The sequence below is a fragment of the Delphinus delphis genome, chromosome 4 (genome assembly GCF_949987515.2).
Source record: "Delphinus delphis chromosome 4, mDelDel1.2, whole genome shotgun sequence".
NCBI classification, from domain to species: domain Eukaryota; kingdom Metazoa; phylum Chordata; class Mammalia; order Artiodactyla; family Delphinidae; genus Delphinus; species Delphinus delphis.
Genome location: NC_082686.1, coordinates 93,796,211 through 93,816,000, shown reverse-complemented (window position 1 = coordinate 93,816,000; position 19,790 = coordinate 93,796,211). Strand labels below are relative to the sequence as shown.

At 39.8% G+C, this 19,790-nt stretch overlaps 1 protein-coding gene across 1 annotated transcript in view; it reads right to left on the bottom strand.

Moving 5' to 3' along the window:
• Window positions 1-4,306: 4,306 nt before the first annotated feature.
• NCEH1 (neutral cholesterol ester hydrolase 1) overlaps window positions 4,307-19,790 on the bottom strand; it is a 67,787-nt gene continuing 52,303 nt past the window's right edge. Inside the window, exons 4-5 of the mRNA XM_060011130.1 lie at window positions 10,294-10,465; window positions 4,307-8,745 (exon numbers count right to left, since the gene is read on the bottom strand). Of these exons, the coding sequence (XP_059867113.1) occupies window positions 8,128-8,745; window positions 10,294-10,465 (790 nt within the window). The 3' untranslated portion in view covers window positions 4,307-8,127. The remainder of the gene's footprint in view (window positions 8,746-10,293; window positions 10,466-19,790) is intronic.

Genomic DNA, 19,790 nt, shown 5'->3' with positions numbered 1-19,790 from the left:
CTCATAGGATTGTGAGGTAGGTGATCATCAGTAGTGGTGTCATATAACACAGAGGCCCTCACAATGTGTGCAGCCTCAGCAGCAACAGTGTCACCTGGGACCCTGTAAAAATATAAATTATTGGGCTTAGTCCCAGACTTACTGAATCAGAAATTTGGGAGCCAGCAATCTGGGCAAGAGTCTGTGTTTTAACAAGCCTTCCAAAGGATTCTAATACATGCTAAAGTTTGAAAACCACTGATGTAACATATGGTGACCCATGCATTTTAATGTTAGGGACACTATCCTCCACTCCCCCACCCTCCACTCCACTGGAAAGGACTTTTTTTTTCTCAGTTTAGTGGTCTCAGACCAGAGTGCGATGATGCATCAGAATGACCCGTGAAGCTTGTTCAAAATCCCGATGCCCAGGTCCCACATCGGATTCACTGAATCAGAATCTCAAGCTTGGGAACCACTGATCATGCCATCAGTTCAAAACGGTGAGAAACCACAGCTGGAACCGACAGCAACAAACCTGAAGGAAGAATGTTCATCATGAAGTTGTGAGCTCTGAAGAAACCAGAGTTACCTTTGGACCTGACTTTATTTAGATTGCTACCTACTGGGAACAGGGAGAGAGGGCTTTTCTATTGTATGTAGCTGGGTCATGTTTGTGGCAACTTTAGATGCAGACAAGAGTAAAATGTCTGTGTTTTGAGGTGCCTCCCCACTTTCTCCGAGGCTCTACTTCCATCGATAGCTCATGCTAAGCGGGCATGTCATATAGTTACCCCAGGCCAGATGATTGCATCCAACCCAAAGCATTGGCTGGCTAGCCACCAATCAGATTCCTTCTCTCAGAAATGTGCACTTGCTATTTTTAGTAGGCCTTGCTACTCAGAGTGTGGTCTGCCTACCAGCAGCATCAGGGGATCACCTAGGGTTCTCAGGACCCACATAGATCTACTGAATTAGGATCTGTGTTGTAACAAGATCCTCAGGTGATTCCAATGCAGATTAACATTTGACAAGTGCTGGCTTAAGAGGCATAAACATTTTAGAAAGTCAGTAGTGGGTGCTTCTGGACCATCCAGAATTGATGGTCACTTTTGATCATACAAAGTTATGATGGATTCATAAAGCAAGCCAAGAAAGCCTATCTGCTGAGAGAAGTTAGTTATTTAGAAAGATAAGAAGAAAGAAGAAGAAATTAGATCCACTGAGAGACAGAGGAAGAAGACTGGCTCCTTGAATTTTCTGTACCAAGCTCCATGAGAGCAGGCTGTCTTTCATTTTTTTATCTTGGATGTACAGAAGATTTCTGATTGTATCCTTATAATAAACCTCCCTTTTTTACTTAAGCTATCTTGAATGAGTATCTGTTTCTTGCAAGAGATGACTTGCAAAGAGATGAACTAAATCACCACTAAAAGGAAATATAAATAGATATTTGGCATTATTTTGCATACCCTAGATTGTATAGATATTATTTATGAGCAGATTGCCTTTTCTTTTATGCCTTTTAAATATTAAATAATGCATAGTAATTATAAAAAATTCAAAAATTTCAGAGGGAAGCAAGGTAGAGAAAAAGATCTTTCCCTAGGACCCTTATCTTCACTCCCCAGAGGTAACCAGTTAAGTGTCTTGTATAACCTTTAATCATTTTCCTATGTACCTTACCTATAATGCCCCCTGATATTTTCCCTCTTGGCATCAATAAAAGAACAGAAAGCTGATCATCTTATTATTACTATACCTAGAGGGATACATTTAATAATATCTAACATTTAACTTGTAAAAAATGAATGAACAGAAACCTCAATCAAATAGAGTTGGGAGACCAGAAGGGGGCGCTCTTGTGCCCTGTGGCGATAGTAGAGCCCAAAAAGAAGACAGCCTCCTTTTCTTCCCCACAAGGACTCAACCAGTGGAAAAGCCACTGGACTCGTTGTTTACTAAATAGTCCTCCAAGTTTCCTTTTCCTCTCTGTAAAAGTATTCTCCTTTCCCTGCCATACTGGGACTTGCATGTGGATCACCATAGCCGCAGACCCTGAATTGCAATTCTCTGCTGATCCCGAATAAACCCATCATTGCTGGAGAAATATCTGGCAGCCTATTTGTTTCAGGTTAACAAACTCATGACTTAAAAAAAAATCTCCTTCTTTAGCTTTATTTTTTAAATAGTCCTTTGAGGCAGGCAGTAAGGTAAGCACTATTAACTTTCATTGAGTGAACATATGGATACACTGAGGTTTAAAATCATGTCCTCAGTTTTCATTGAAATTGACTAAATAAATAGCTATGTAAGAGTTCCTATTGTATTTGCTTTAAAATAATTGAGGAGATTTTCCATTAAGTCACATGGAGGGATTTTCGTTTAGAATTCAGTCTTAGGGAAAGACCATCAACCCTAAGAAACTGGAATGCCTCAGAAACACTGACAGAAATGCCAAATCACTAATCATGTTTTTTACTTTTTTCCTCAACTGCCAGGGGACTCAGCCAAACCAGAAGTTAACCACAACTGATTTTTCTATTTGGCATATTTTTGTTCTTTTCCTTGGCTATAAGCTCCTATTTCATTGTATTTTTACATTATAAGCTGCTTCAAGTATTTTCATGGAGTGAGAAAGTTTAGATACCAAATGTAAAATAGATAGCTAGTGGGAAGCAGCCACATAGCACAGGGAGATCAGCTTGGTGCTGTGTGACCACCTAGAGGGGTGGGATAGGGAAGGTGGGAGGAAGATGCAAGAGGGAGGGGATATGGGATATATGTATACGTATAGCTGATTCACTTTGTTATACAGCAGAAACTAACACAACATTGTAAAGCAATTATACTCCAATAAAGAGGTTAAAAAAAAGTTTAGATAAATATAAATTTAAAATGGGGAAACCAAGGTACCAATAAAGACTTACCTAAATTCACTGAGAAATTTCTGGCAGAGCTGGAACTGGAATTGTGGTTTCCTAAATTCTAGTTCATTCCATTTCCTCTGTTCCACGTGAGCTGAGTGGCAAGGTTTTTTCCCTTAACCATGGAACATATTATATCTGTTTTTAAAAGTATGGCAATACTAGATTGGGATTGACATATATACACTAATACGTATAAAATGGATAACTAATAAGAACCTGCTGTATAAAGAAATAAACAAATTTTAAATATTAAAAAAAAATGTATGGCAATACTGAAAATGTCACTGCTGAATGTTGTTTGAATTGGAAATGTGCTTTAGCTTTTGAAGGCCATCTAGCTCTACCTTACTTATTGTTTTCAAAGGTAGTTTCTTCCCAACTAAGGATTCATCTGGTGCTGGGTGCTGGGTTTGGCCAGTGCGCACAACAAAAGATGAAGGTCCTCTATTTCCCACTGTACTAAATGGTCCTTCAAAAATGTAGAACACCATTTTTCTGTCAGCCTTTTTCCAAATGGATGGCAAATACCTACCTTGAATAAAAACATGTAAAAAAAAAAGACAAAGCACTTTGGTGGGCAGAGAGGTGAGTCATGCTTTAACAAAGAATCAATGTGAGTGCTTTTTAGGTTTGTTTTTCTTTGTTTTGAAAATGCAGTCTTTTTTTCTCTAGGTACTTATGAGGATTTTAAAGTCTATTTTTAAAAAAATACTCAGTTTAATTTATTCTGTGATTAAATATAGCCTGTCTTTTTATTTACCTTTTATAAGCTGTTGGGAAATCTTTTTAAATTCCAGGTGAAACATAAGCAGCAGCGTGGAGGATGTCTAACGCCTTCTACTTTCAAGAGTGCCCTCTGCTGGCAGTTGCCTTGAATTTTAAAAATACTCTGTGGGCTCCGGGATTTCATTTGTTGACCAAATGTCTTTAATGCATGAGTAGAAAGAAAACATCTGCTGGGGGAAAACAATCAAAACAAACAGAGATTTGTGTCTTAAGAATATAAATAAGCAAATATATACAATAGCACCAGGCATAGTTTTACATGCCATTGAAAAGGACACTATGCTTTAATTGCAACAACATAAGAACATTTGTTCAGCAAAGACTTATTGAGTGATTATTCTGTGAGAAGCACTGTGTTAGGCACTGGGGTCACAAAAGTGATGCTGACATGACCCCACATCAAGGATCCCACCGTCTTGTGAGGGAGTCAGACCCACTAATAGCCAATTACGTGCCATGTGTTGAGTGCAATGTGGGACCAGAGGAGGGACACCAAAATATCCTGAGAAGGGAGGAGATAGGAAGGGCTTCCTGGAGCAGGTTGGCAAAGGAAGACAAGGAAGGGCAAAGAAAGGCCATCGGGGTAGAGGGAAGAGTATTAGGTAAGAGAAATATGGCATGTGTCTCCCATGATGATAAGGTCAGCGTTGGCTGGCTATATAGCCTAGCACAGAATACAGGGCTTGCCATAGATGATGTACAACAGCACTTCTTGACTGTTTTGGTCTCAGGACCTTACATTCTGAAAAATTATTGAGGACTCCAAATAGCTTCTGTTCATATGAACTTTATTGATGTTTACTGTATTAGGAATTAAAACTGAGAAATTGTAAACACAGTTATTCATGTACTTAATTACATGTTACCTTAAGCTATATTCTATGGTGGAAAAAAATCACTAAATTTTCCAAACACAAACGAGTGAGAAGTGTGGCATTGTTTTACGTGTTTGCAACTCCTTAATGTCTGGCTTAACAGGAGCCATCTGGATTCTCATATCTGCCTCTACAGCCCACCTACTACAACACCACATGTCAAGTAGCAGCTGGAAAACTCCACTCTACACTTACGACAGAAAAACAGTAACAAATAGCTAGTCTGGGTAGGCAGCCTATGCGAGAAGATGGAGCTCTCAATCTGAAATACCAGTGGTGAGAAAATCTGGTAGGGACATTTCTAACAAGACACAAAATGTCACCAGCCTCTCTCTCTAATGACACAAAATGCTGAGTGACAGGGCTGAACAATACATGTATGCCTACTGGAAATCATATTTACATTTTCAATCTCAAATTTGGCGAATATGATGCTAATATCAGTATCTTCTAGATGTTTAAATAGGGGATCCACTGGAAGATATGAGATGTTAGTTTTTTTAAAAAAAATGGGGGATTAAAAAAGAATGAAAATCACAAGAAAAAACAATATTAAAACACATAGAGTACATTTTAAATGCCCTAAAGGAGAATTGTTGGAACCATTAGTGGATCCCTTCAGCAAAATATAGCCACGCACCAGAGGTTTTGCTGGAGAAGATGAAAATAACTCTAATTGAATAGGAAAATCTAATTTACCCACACATATGTGACCATTTAGAACCAACACAAACAATTTACTTTGGAAAAAAAAGTTTTGCAAATTCCTATGATATTGAAGTGAACTAAGTATAATGAACTCAAGCGTGAAATTATTAGCTTTGCTTGTAATGACAGAGTCAATGTGAAAACTTGCCTTCAGTGGTATCAGTACTTCTTTGCCTGAACTAGTTCAAATCCAAATTCATTTGCACTGAGATCAACCCTTCCTAATATGTGTTTGGAAAGTCCCCAAATTGTCTCATGGCCTGCCTAACTGCCTAACTTTTATGAATATTCTAGCCAGTCCAAGGCAGGTTTCCAGTACGAGCAGCACATACTGTATCCAGACATGAAATGGATGTCATCAGAGAGGCCACTGAGTCATCTCTCAGTAATTGAAAGGCAGCTGGAGGACTCCAGGGGGCAGAAGATTTGGGCTGAATTGTGGCTAGGGATCTAGGATACCAAGAGAAAGAGAGGGGGGAACCAGAAAATGAGATGAGGGGAAGTGAAAGAAGCACATTTCCAGATGGAGACATTTTATTTACCAACATGAATCAAAACAGATTTATACTTTCCTACCTCCACAGTGGATTTTCATCTTACAAAATAGACTGGTTACCAAAATCCTTCATAAAATCTGCCTTGCCCTTTGCAGTGAGAAATAAGCAAAAAGTCAAAGGTTAAAAGGTCATGCATAAAATATTATATCCACCAAGATATGCAACAGTCTTAACTTCCTCACAAATCAATGATAAAACAGTAACTAATTCACACTTCACTAGATTTTGTAGCACTTCAAGATTTTTTCTTCATATATTTATGGTCATATTTCACAAACAACAACGATATTGTAAAAAGACTATCCATTTTTTCTTAAAATAGGAAAACAAAACAAAGCCATAACACTTAAAAAAATCAATCTGCAGAGCATAAAGATTTTTTATAAGAACAAAAATTAAAACAAAATAAACGGATTCCAGGCCAAAATATCTTCAATATAAACTCTGTACGCTTCCCAAAGGAATTCTTAGCACTCAGATTTTTGGTTGGTTTAGCCTCTCTTGTATCTAGTGGTTTTTGTGTATCATGATCCCCAATGATTACACCAAGGAAAATTTCAAGGAAGACCTTCAAGAAAGGTCTGAGGTGGGATATAGTGCAAGTCACTTTCACATATATATTCATTTGTTTTTTCATCCTCATAAGTAGGAAATACCCATCTTTCAAATGAGTGAAAAGGCTCTACTTTCTTTCCACTGATAAATTTACTGTATCATGACTTGGCTGTGTAGTTGCTCTCTGCAGTCCCTGAAAGTAGCACAGATTGCAGCAGTACGAAGAATGGCAGGAAGGAGGGCGAAGGTACACAAGTCAAATCAGAATTGGAGTTTCCTTGTATGCCAAAGATGTCCCACAGGCAGTGAAGGCTTCACATGAAATTAAGCCTGGTCTATTGTAACTTTAGACCTACTTGGAAGGCGATAATGAAGGGTGTCACCCAGAAGAGCAGGAAGTATTTCCTCCGACCACAGGGAGCAGAAATGACCAATGTGTGTCTTGTCTAAGCTATTGAACTATAAACTTAGATGACTTTACTAGGTGTAGTCATAGTTTCTAATTATTGTGATTTGTATATGCATATAAACATCAAAATATTTAGGCCTTATATATAGTAATATTAATAGGTATTTTACCTCTTTCCATAAAATTACATGTGGATATAATTCTAAAGTTGTTTTTTTAAACCCTAAGGTAGTTTTTAAAAAAAATCATTATTTTTAATATTCATTACTGACTTTATTCTGAAAAATCTTGTCTAGCTATATATATTAACATTAAATAACTTAAAAAAATAAACAATACAGTACATTATATATACCAAAATAGCCCCATTTTAAAGCCATGTAAGTGAAAAAGTTGAGTTTTCAAGAATAAACTAGACCCTCTAAAGGTATTTTTCATAATTTTAATATTAAATGTATCTTCTTTTCTGACTATGCCAAATATATACACACCACTCTTGGTAATTTATGTGAGAAGTATTCATTATGAAAACAATAGGTTGGTTCATTTGTCTGTTTTTACTTGTTCTGTAAAGGAAAATTTATTCTAAATCTAAATTAATCTGCTCCCAAAAGATCTCCACCAGGGAGATAGCATAGCCAAAAAACTTAATGATGTACAGGAATCCAGTGCATGCAACCTCATATTTTCTAATAATAGTGGTAGAAAGTAACTTTCAAGTATTATCATAATCCAACTGGACTTAGAGACAGCTATCACATAAAATTAACACTCTAAAGGAGGAAAGTCATTTGAGAAACTTGTCCTTGCTAGAACAGCTCTGCCAAAATTCCCACAGGAAACAAAGCCATCCATCCATAAAGAACAGAGGGCACTTGGTAGCCAGCACTGACCTTGAAGTGAACACATTTAACACTGTTCTTAATTCAAAGTAAACTCTAGCAAGTTGAAGAGCCCACATTTTCTTTTTACTCATTAAAGGTCATCCGCAGCTGGTAGAATTTCTTCACAAAGAACTTCTTGACGGAGGCAAGACCCAAAGCTATTTCCAGCTCCTAGCCCTGCTTTCTGCAGCTGTGGGTGTTAGTAGAAATTTGGTTAAAACAAGAACAGAGAGACTGGCTCACTTAGAGAACCAGATTCAGATGTTTTTGCACTTATGTTACTCAAAAGCATTTTTTAAAATTAAATTAACATAAAGTCTGCAGGGAATAGAGATTCCATAACTCAAGTAACGAGGGGAAATTAGTCACCTAAAGAGTGAATGTCTTTCCAGAGCAGGTGCAGGAGATCAAGAGGGGCTCAAGCCTTTTAGAAATTTCACGCCTTTACAGGTTTTGATCCAGCCACTTGATGTAACTATTCCTAGTCCGAATTCCCACTGAGAAGTTGGTAGGCCAGCTGGTGAAAATCATGCATCCGTGGAAGCCATCCTCAAAGTGATCAAGGGTCACCTCCACACCTGCACTCTCCAAACGCTTTGCATACATGATTCCATCGTCTCTTAGGACGTCGTGCTCACAGGTTAGAATATAGGTCTTTGGGAGGTGCCGCAGGACTTTCTGGTCTGCGATGAGTGGGGCTGAGCGGGCATCCAGCAGCTGAGGGATCTCCTGGACGATCCTGGTGTTGCCGGTGGTCTGCATGACAGGCTTGTAGTTCTTTGTGATGGATGCGGGCAAGAGGGATGTCCAGTTTAGATGGGCCCTGAGGGCGGCAGCCTCTTCCACATCAAGTGAAGTGTGATTGTTAACTATCATTGCCTGGACAAAGTCATAGTTGCCGTGGAAGTAGTCCACCCAGTACTTCACCATGACATAACGGGGCAGGATGGGGGTGTTCACATTTTGCTGATAAGAGGGTGTGTTAAAATCTAAAGCTTGAAGAACTGGATAAATTAAAGCTTGCACTTTGAGCTTGTTTTTTAGGTTGGCATCTTGATTAAACTGGAGAAGAAAAAGCGAACACATTATTTCATTTTGAATGGCTTCTTTTACAGAAACCATACCTTTTAAAGTAGCCCAGTGCTTTACCTTGACTCAATCAAAGGGGTATAAGTGTTACATTTCTACCAGGCATGGTATTAAGGAATGTAGTTTAAAAAATAAATACTTCCCCATCGCCACCACTACCAGCACCCTTCAAGCTGCTGGATATTTACTGAGAAAGGTGTGATGTTTGAAACTCATAGTTCTGAGTGAACACTTCAAAGGTACATGATCTCTTAGGTCCTTAAACCCCCATCTAAAAGGCAGCTAACTAGGTCACTGTGTTTCACGAGCAGCTAAACAATCTTCAAGGTAATGTTAGCCATACAATTTTGTTTCACACCGCACTTTAGAACCCATCCCGAGGGAAGATGCAACTGCTCTGTAAAAGCAGGAGGAAATGATCAGTTAATAGTATTATTAATGTGTGCCAAGAACTGTATATACCTCATATCACTAAATCCTGGCAACAGCCCTGCAATCAAATGGCATGAGCCTCATTTTCCTGAGGCTCAGAGAGGTGAGAGGACTTGCCAAAGCCCCACAGCTCTCACAGCGGGGCCTGGATTCCATCCTGGTTGTGGCCAGTTTTAAAGCCCATGAGGCTCTCCCCACCGTACCAGGACTTTCTTCTTACCGCTTTGGATGTGTGGATAGCAAACCCACCAATGCCAAGTGGAGGACAAAGTTCTTTATTTATAGCAAAAGAGAAGAAATCAGGACATGACACAAATGAAAAGGCAGATGCTATCTCAGAATGCCAAAAGAAATTTGGAGGTAAGAAGACAGAGATGCTATTCTTAAATTATTTAACTCAGAAAAGGAAGAAAATGTACTTATCTTTGAGTCTACACAGCTGTCCAAAATTGGAGATGCTACTAGAGCTAGATAGCTTTCAAAGAATTTAACCAGCTAAGGCTCAGACTAACTTGTATTGTAACATTTAAAGTGGATGAACCATTTAACTCTTTCTTTTATTATATATATATTATATTATATAATTATATATATAATTATATATATAATTATATATATATAATATAATTATATATATTATCTTATATTATATATTAAAAAAAAAGCCTTTGGGAAACACTTTTAAATTTTTTAATTTGGCTCAAAGTTTAAGGAAACAACCTTAGCAATTGGAATTTAAGCAAAATTATCTTGTTTTGTAAGTCCAACATGGAAAAGGAGCAGAAGATACTTAATTTCCATGCATATCCCTGAGGAGCAAGGGAGCCCTCTAAAATGTTAGCCCTCCTCTCACATTCCTCACCTTAATTGTAATCAGGGCCCTTCCAAGGACTCAGAGATTACAATTCTTTCAATGACCCCTCTTCCTACTTCAAAAGATCTCTGAGAGCTTGCCAAGTACAGTCATCTGAATTACTTGGCCCCCAAGTGACCAGCCCACCCAGCTAGGCCTTTGCCATGCCTAGTGGACGATCTGTTGAACATTATCACATGCTCTCCTGCCACCAGCACCTCAGGGCTCTCTGTTACCTGTTGGCCCAGGGCAGCCGCCAAATTCCCACCAGCACTGTCACCAGAAACGCCGATTCTGCCTGGGTCAACTGAATACTTGTGTAAGACTTCTGGCTGCAGGAAGTACTTTGTGGCACGTATAACATCATGAATTTGCTCAGGAAAATAAACCTTTGGAACTAGCCTGTATCTGTGAAGACAAAAGTTGTATTCATTTAGGGACTTCACCAAGTCTTCAGAGGCCATTTAAAGTTTAAGGGGAAACTGGTTCTTTTGAAGCCAGAAACAAACAGGTAAGGAATTATAATAAATATAAAAATAAACCATTTTCTTGCAATTCAAATACTTTTAAAAAGTCATGATTTTGTCATAGTAATTTTTACTGTGGGCCACCAAACAAAATAAACAAAAACAAAAACCTACAACCACCACCAAGGCAAAAACAAAACTTTGAAGTAAAAGGCAGATGTTGATTATTAAAATATAGATAGACCCACAAAAGATTCTGGAATTTTATTTCTGGAAGTCAGTGTTCCGTTCACACCACCTCTGGGTTAGAAGGTGACTCGGCAGCACTAACCACTTCATTGGTCTCCAGTTTAATGAGTGCATATGGTATTCTTCATAATTTACTTGATAAATATAGTAAAACTGTACTCCATCGAAGAGGTCATGCCAGCCCGACATTAAACCCAAGCAATGTATCTGCTCTCTGGAAGGCTGGAACTAAAACGTCAGCTGTCAACCAGCAAAAGGGAAACCAAGTTTCCAGATGGCCCATGGCAGGCCTGCTGGGACACTTCTGGGGCTTCTCCTACTGCCCCACTTTGCAAGATTAGAGTCCCTCTGGGATCCTGCTCTGTACACTTAGTAGGATTCAGATTCCCTTAAGAGCCCCAAGAGCCCCGGTTTTGTCAAACGCCCCACCTATATATAATATCACCTTACAAATCCATTGGTAGTCTCGGCTTGAGGTGCCCTCTCATCCTCCACACTCCTTACTTCTCACTCATCCTTTAAGCTTTCCTTGAGGGTTTGCCTTCTCCAGGAAGCTCTCCTTGACTACAACTCCACTTGCTTCTGGGGCTCAGCTGGCTACCATTCCTTGATACTTCTATGTGCTGGGGTATATTGTTCATATTGCCTCATAGTAACATGATTTCTTTCCGTATTTCCTCTTAAGAGTGTGTTCTCCGATATCAGGGACTATGGTTTCCAGTGTATATCTATCAATGTGCTGAGCACATAATCATGCATCTAGTAAAACTTTTCTGAGCATTAACATACCTTCATTTTGCAAGTGAAGAAACTGAGGCATAGAAAAACTACTTGATTTGTAAAATAAGCCAAACACAAATCAAAACAAGGCAGGATAGGAACTAATTAATTAAAACCTAATAATAGCTAGTACTCAAGTCTTTTGATTTCCAATTTGTAATAAGCATATTTATTCTCAGAAACTAGTTTTTTCTATACTACTCTATATAAGGTCATTCATTTCCCCCATCTAAATTCCAGATAGTTAATTAAATATCTTCACATTCTGGGAATTCCCTGGCGGTCCGGTGGTTAGGACGCCGTGCTTCCTCTGCAGGCGGCACGGGTTTGATCTCTGGTTAGGGAACTAAGATCCCAAAAGCGGCACAGCGCAGCCAAAAAAAAAACCTGACATTCTGTGCAGATACAATCAAATCGACAAATATTTGTGAAATACTTTGATAAGTAGTGAATGTAGATCTGCTCTTTCAGGAATGACTACATTTTTAAAACACAAAATGCAATAAGAAATTCCCTTAGTGGTTGCCCTATAACAGATAAAATAAGTTTTCTAATTTCTTTTTTTTTTCCATCTGTGATGATCAAGTAATCATCTGAAATATTTTTTCTCCGGCTGACTTTCACAATGTCTTAGTGAAGCTGCTGCTACTTTATTTCATTCATTAATAATGGGTAAAAGGAGTAGGAGTACACCATTTTGTCCAATAGGTGGAGTCATCTCATATGATTCTATTTACCCTCAGTTCTGGGATGAGGTCTCAATTTGTTACTTTCAATATTACCAAGCTGAATTCTTAATTCTTTCAATGAAATAAGAACAAATGCACTTTATGACTCAAGGTGTGAAAATAAAGGCTATTTTGTTTCAGGAAGATTCCAGATAGCATGATAGACTATCTTCCTAGTGGCCCAAGAGGTCAGAACATATTTTGCTAGAACACATACGTGAATCAAATTTTCAGATGTTGTTTCACAAAAGGTCTTAATGACTTTGAATCAAGAGGAACTCCGCAACGGGAGAGGCCACAACAGTGAGAGGCCCGTGTACTGCAAAAAAAAAAAAAAAAAAAGAGGAACTGGTAATCTAAAAAATATGCTAATACTTCAAATCTTATGAGTTGATTAATAACTGGCTCAGATAACAGTAAATATCCTAGTCCTTCTGGTGCCCTTGAAGATCTATCTCCTAAGCCCTCCTCCCCTTATCTTTGTTCATTCTGGAAACATTCTCTAGTTTTATACATTAAGAAGGGATACTATTTTCATGGACTGAAGGATGTAGTGAAACTAGATTTTTTTTTTTTTTTTTTTTTTTTGCGGTACTCGGGCCTCTCACTGTTGTGGCTTCTCCCGTTGCGGAGCACAGGCTCTGGACGCGCAGGCTCAGCGGCCATGGTTCACGGGCCCAGCCGCTCCGTGGCATGTGGGATCTTCCCAGACCGGGCACGAACCCGTGTCCCCTGCATCGGCAGGCGGACTCTCAACCACTGCGCCACCAGGGAAGCCCTAGATATTTTTAAGATGAGCCTTCAAAGGAGCTTGAAATTGACCTGAGAAGTATCACGAAGGTTCTGTAATATCATTATAGACACAGAAAACTGAGAGTCAGGAGGTGATTCATGAGTGGTGTAGTCAAAGAAAGCATGCACAAATACATTTATCTGATGCTTTTGTTCAAGGCTGTGTCCCTGCGAAGTACTGAAAGAGGATTCTGCCTTTTTTTTAATTGTAGATCTTGAGTGAAAGCACCTGATGAATTTGTGGCACATACAGTCTCAATTTGCCCAGCTCAGTGCAGGATACATGACTCTGCAGTGTCAGCTTCTACCTACCTATTAGTGCAGGTGCCCCCCACTAGAAGAACAAAATTTGGTGTAAATTCAGGAATGAGGTTTACTCAATTTAATAAATATGTACACTCTATAAAAATTATCTTTTTCCTGCTAGGTGAGGTACCTCACCAGGTATTCACCAGGTACTCAAATCTCAGAGCAAACCTGTGGGTTTAAGGATGAAAACATGAGGCTCAAGGGGGATGCATAACTAGTCTACAACAGCTAGTAAGTGGCAAAGCTGTGATCTGAATTCACAACTGACTTCAAAATCCACATGCCGCCCCCTTTTAAAATATTCTCATTCTTCCAAACCCACAGCCTTTAAATGTATGTGTGTGTGTTTTCATTACCTCACCAAAGCAGTAAGTTCTCAAAACTGTAGATTTCTGACATCCCATAACTTCTCTCATGATTTCAATGTTTTTGCAATATTCTCAAAACAAACCACCTGGCAGAGTACCTGGCACATGGTACATCTTTAATAAGATATTTTTATTTGTCCCAAACAAAATTTTAGAGATTTATTTTATACTTTTTACATATAAAATATGTCATATTTTATTACATACTCTTACGGTGGGAAAAGTAATAAGCTATATGCCTTTAAAAAACATTTAAAAAAAGAAATTGTTCCTAACCCACCTACTCTTTGGGCACATCTCCAAGGACTGCCTGCCTGTATGCTCTGCATAGCTGAGAGTTTCTCAACTCTAAATGCACCATAGGATAATCTTGGGAACTTTATAATAAAACACTGAGGTTTGAGCTCCTCTACAAAACATTCCAATTTATTTGATCTGAGGTGGGGCCCAGCATAACTATATTTGAAGAAAAATTCCCCCAAGTAATTCTAATGTGTAGCCAGGGTTTAGAAATATTACTGAATCCAACCATACTGTCACTCTCCTCTGAACACAACTCCCTGTTCCTGTTCCCAATGCATTGGTCCTTCTCTCCATCCCCTATGCCCTTCCCCCAGCAATTCCTCATCAAATGTTGCCATTCTTTAAGTCTCATCTCAAATGCCACTTCCTCCATGAAATCTTCTAAGAGCCCAGCCAAAAGTAACTCTCCTTTCTTGAAGCCCTCAAAGTCTCTCTTACAATAGGTCATAACAGACATGTCAACTTCCTCTAGGAGTAGACGGAAAGTCACACAGCTATGTACTAGAGTTCGATGTATACCCACCTGAAATAAGCAGCACCATTTCTACAACCTATTACTTTATTATCTACTTTGTTAGTGACCAGGGAGATGGAGCAATGCTCAGAAAGACTGACAAATTCTTCCTTAAGTCAAAGGCAGATACACAGCCCAGAGTTGAAGGAAAATGTGAGCTGCTTCCAAGACTATGGATGTGGAAGCCCTGAATAATACTAGTGTTCTAAGAGTGCTGTAAAGTGCATTCTCCCTCAAAATAACCTAGCCTGGAAACACTGAGACAGTCTTCTGCAGCGGGCAAGGACACTGAGTTCTCTTCACATAGTGCCAGTTAGGTGAAAGGTACATGTGATATTCCGGAATGAAATTATACTCCTATTTGATTCAGGAGTGAGATAAAATCACATTCCATTTTGGCCTTCTTTTGTTTTTCTTTTCCTTTTTCACTGTCTCCCAAGAAGAGCTCAGTAGATTCATCTTGAGAACATAAAAAGGTTAACATTCTCCTGTCTTAAAGAACCCATATCAGTAGGGGTTATCTGAAACAAATCAACAATTACAGTCATATGTGTTATTTGAGAGGGACAACTCCAGGGGAAGAATCTATTTATTCCTCTAATAGGTAGAAGCTTCCTTTCCATTAAAAGAATATATAATAAAATTACATAAAAGTGGAAAGACTGTGAATGGATAATTGTTTCTCTTTCCATTTGTGCAATGAGGTTTGTGCATAAAGATTGAGGAAGGGTCTTCCTTTCTGTTTCTACTCTCAAAATTGGCTCTCGAAATAGCTTTGACTACCAGCCATTCAGCAAGGCAGAGCCCAGCTTAACAAAGGCTTGGCTGAATGGATAATAAGTACATTCAAAAGAACTGACAGATGTCAGGATGTGTCACCAAAATCCTAGGACTGATTGAACCTAGAATTGTGATCCGTGTAAATGATATGATGCTCTGACGCTGTTTACGAGTTAAGACTTCCTGAGACGTCTCTATGGACACGGCAGGGAGCTCCCCAGGCCTCCCCTCCCCAATTCAGATATAAACCTCGCCTTTAAGCTCAAGGGGGAATAAATAGAGAGCCAAACATTCCCTCAGGTGGCTACAGAATCCCAAGCAGGCTTGGGTCCATGTCCGTCGGACCTCCTTTCTCTGTGTGATTTCAGAAGCTGAACAGAGCTCTGGGCTCAGGTGTGGGCGGAACTAGGCTTCCCAACCTCGCTGCAGTGTGCAGCACAGGCTTTCTGTACAGCTCCATGCCCCCCTCCCCCCAAATTCTAAAAGACCTAAACCACAAGAGAGAAACCAGTAGATTTTTTTTTAATGTTAGTAGAAAACAGAGCCAAGAAGACATTAGCTTAATATGTCTAAAAAGGAGATTCATTAGTTAACGATAGTGAAGGAACTAAAACAACCTACTTCTTAAAAGAAGCCTCAATATTATCTTTCTGTAGCATTAATAAATTATTTGTAACACTGGCCTTTGGGTTTGCTAATAAGGTAGCCTGGACTGAGTAAAAGGAAAGTTTTGGACACATTTTCCCTTTCTTGGAGGGGAACCCTGAGGAATTCAGTCTGCCCATCTCCCAGGGCTGCCCAGGTTGGGGTGAGGCATGAGGATTTCTGCGTGCTGGTCTGGGAAGAAGAGAAGGAAAAGGAGCAGAGGGAGAGTCACAGCTAGGTCACCGTGGCTCGTGTCTTCCAGAGTATCTTGTTTGAACAACTATTTATCGAGATGTGTGTTGTATTGTGCCTCTAGAAGCTCTGTGGTTTTGTCGGCTTGTACTCATCTAATTTTATGGATGAGCAGGACAGAGTCATAAAAGTCCCGTTGCTTAAGCAGCAGACTAAGATACGTGGTCCAGCTTCTATTCTGTCTACGTGAGCAACGTTCTTCTTTACAGCTCTGTCAAGCTTTAAGTTCTCTGTGCATAGTGCCGCCTGATATTTGGTGGATGGGAATAGGTCTCCACTGACACAAAATAGAGTTTTAGTGTCGTACAGACTTAGTTAAAAGCAAAACACAACTTGAAACCGTTTTTGACAACCAAAAAAAGCAATGTAAATGCCTTGTAGAATTTAATAATATCTGACATGCCTACTTTGTTATTATCTCACATTTTATCTTTTTGTAATTGAAGTATAATTGCCATACAATATTATATTAGTTTCAGGGGCACAACATAGTGCCATGATCTATGGCACATCTATGGTTACATTATGACATGATTGCCACAATAAGTCCTTACCATTTGTCACCATACATAGTTAATACAATATTACTGACTATACTCCCCATGCTGTACATTAGTATTTTATCTTAAAAAAAAAGAAATTAGGGGGCTTCCCTGCTGGCGCAGTGGTTAAGAATTCGCCTGCCAATGCAGGGGACATGGGTTCAAGCCCTGCTTCAGGAAGATCCCACATGCCACGGAGCAACTAAGCCTGTGCGCCACAGCTACTGAGCCTGCGCTCTAGAGCCCGCGAGCCACAACTACTGAGCCCATGTGACACAACTACTGAAGCCTGCGCACCTAGAGCCCGTGCTCCAAAACAAGAGAAGCCACCACAATAAGAAGCCCGAGCACCGCAACAAAGAGTAGTCCCCGCTCGCCTCAACTAGAGAAAGCCCACGCGCAGCAACGAAGACCCAACACAGCCAAAAATAAATAAATAAAATAAATAAATTTAAAAAAAAAGAAATTAGGGACTTCCCTGGTGGTCCAGTGGTAAAGAATCAGCCTTCCAATGCAGGGGACATGGGTTCGATCCCTGGTCGGGGAACTAAGATCCCACATGCTGCGGGGCAACTAAACCTGCACGCCACAACTACTTTGCCCACACGCCTCAACTAGAGAGGCCACGGGCGGCAAACTACAGAGCCCACACGTTCTGGAGCCCACATGCCACAACTAGAGAAGAGAAAACCTGCGCGCCACAACGAAGAGCCCTCACGCCGCAACAAAAGATCCTGCATGCCTCAACGAAGACCTGGCATGCTGCAACTAAGACCCGGCACAGCCAAAAAAATAAAAATAAATTAATTAATTTTAAAAAAAAGAAGAAAGAAATTAAATCTTCCTTTTTCCTGATGTCTTATGGTTCTAGTATTGTGTTTTATTATATAAACTACAGGTAAAAAGGTACCATATTATAGTTAAACTGCAATGAAGTTTATGAAAATAAGCTTATGAATATAAACTTCCTTCCCAGATTATGTAAATGAGGATACATCCATGTATCTTGGGTATGATAAGACGAACTCTTCCATTTATTTCATAAATACTTACTGTGCGATTATGTGTAAAAATAGCATAGTGTTGTAGAAGCTACTAAATAGAACTCATGGCCTATTTTCATACCTTGAGATCTTTGTCTACCTCAGTTGTTGGATCTGTTCCCAGAATCTTGAGCCAATAGCAGTGATGCAAACTCAGACGTTCCAGCTCCTGGTGTTGCTTCATGTGAAGTGATTCCATCACCAGAGCTGCCCCCAACCCTTGCCTACCAGCTTCCTCAGATTATATCTAACCTTCCACAAGGCCACTCCCTACATGAAGTAAAGCCATGACACCACTACCCACTCCTGTTGGCCTCAAGGATAAGGAGAAGCTGTCTCCAGACAACCTCCCTGCTAGGAGAAGGAATTCCAAGAGAACCAAGAGTCCACCATCCTTGTGAAGGCTCTCAGGATTATCCACCCTTATTTCTTATTTTCCTTAGTCATTGCCAGAAGCATAGGTCCCCTCATCTGTCTTCTCTCATATTTCATTCCCTTAATGCTCTCTGCCTCCTCCCATCCTCCCAAGCCCTCTCATTACACCACTTTGGACTTCCATGACCAATTCATTCTGTCTAACTAGGTTCTGCTCATCCCTAGGAGCTCGATTCAAACCCTTCAAACTAGGTTAGATCTTACCTACTCGATGCCTCCATTACTACTTCACATCACTTATCACATTTAATATTACTTGTTCAAGGTTTGATTTCTCATCTAGATTGTAAACTCCATGAGGACAGAAATTATGCCTCTCTTACTCACACTGTTATGCCACCAGAATTTAACACAGTAGCTGGCACATAACAGGAATTCAATAGGTGTTTATGGAATAAAAGAAAGAGGTGAGCAGTGAGAAGAGGTCCCAAGTTAGACCTCTGAACATACTTTCCAAGAGAAACATCACGGTCATATGATGCTGGCTATACCTCAACTAGAGCATAGGTTATGTGGCTCTTTGTGGGCTGGCTCGCCTGGATGGATCCTCATCACCTTAGCTCATTATTTCTGCGAAGAAAAGTGCTGTGAGTTCCAAACATGTTGATAAATAAATTAGTTAAGTTGGACCTTTCTGTCCTATGACCTTTCTGTCCTATGGGCTAGAGCAATAACCCTTCAGTCTTGTCTAGTGATTTAGAATATCAGAAGCCCTTTTATCTCAAATGTCCAAACTGATTCTCATAACAACTCTCTGAAATCATTAACCTAACTCAAAGTGTATCTACTTATTAGCATACATGTTTAAGCCATATACTGGGTGCGGTGGGCCCAAAGAAAAGAGGACATGATTCTTGTTCCCAGTAGCTCACGTTGACATACACAGGAAAGATTCCTAACCCCATTTTGCACGTGAGGTTAAGTGACTTGCCTGAGATTACACAGCCTTGAGTAATAGTAATTGCCCACTGCTGTGCTGCTTATCTGCTGATAAACCGGATGCTACATTGACAGATTTGGCGCAGTGGAAAGTGAAGATGAAAGCACGGCCCCTCTATATTGTAGTTCTTTTTTAAAAAAAAATCTTCTTAAAAACACCCTATCCGGTGGAGCAGTGGTTAAGAATCTGCCTGCCAATGCAGGGGACACAGGTTCAAGCCCTGGTCCGGGAAGATCCCACATGCCGCAGAGCAACTAAGCCCATGCGCCACAACTACTGAGCCTACGCTCTAGAGCCCATGAGCCACAACTACTGAAGCCCGTGTGTCTAGAGCCCGTGCTCTACAACAAGAGAAGCCACCACAATGAAAAGCCCGCGTGCCACAACGAAGACCCAATGCAGCCAAAAATAAATAAATAAAATAGATAAATTTATTAAAAAAAAAGCACCCTATCGATCCTTCTTTGTTTTATGATAAGCACAGACTTAAAAGAACACCTGTTTCACTGGAGACAGATGCTAACAGGTGGAGAAGGGCATGTAGGAAGAGCTTAGTGATGTTGCCAGTTGCTTACATTAGCCCTGG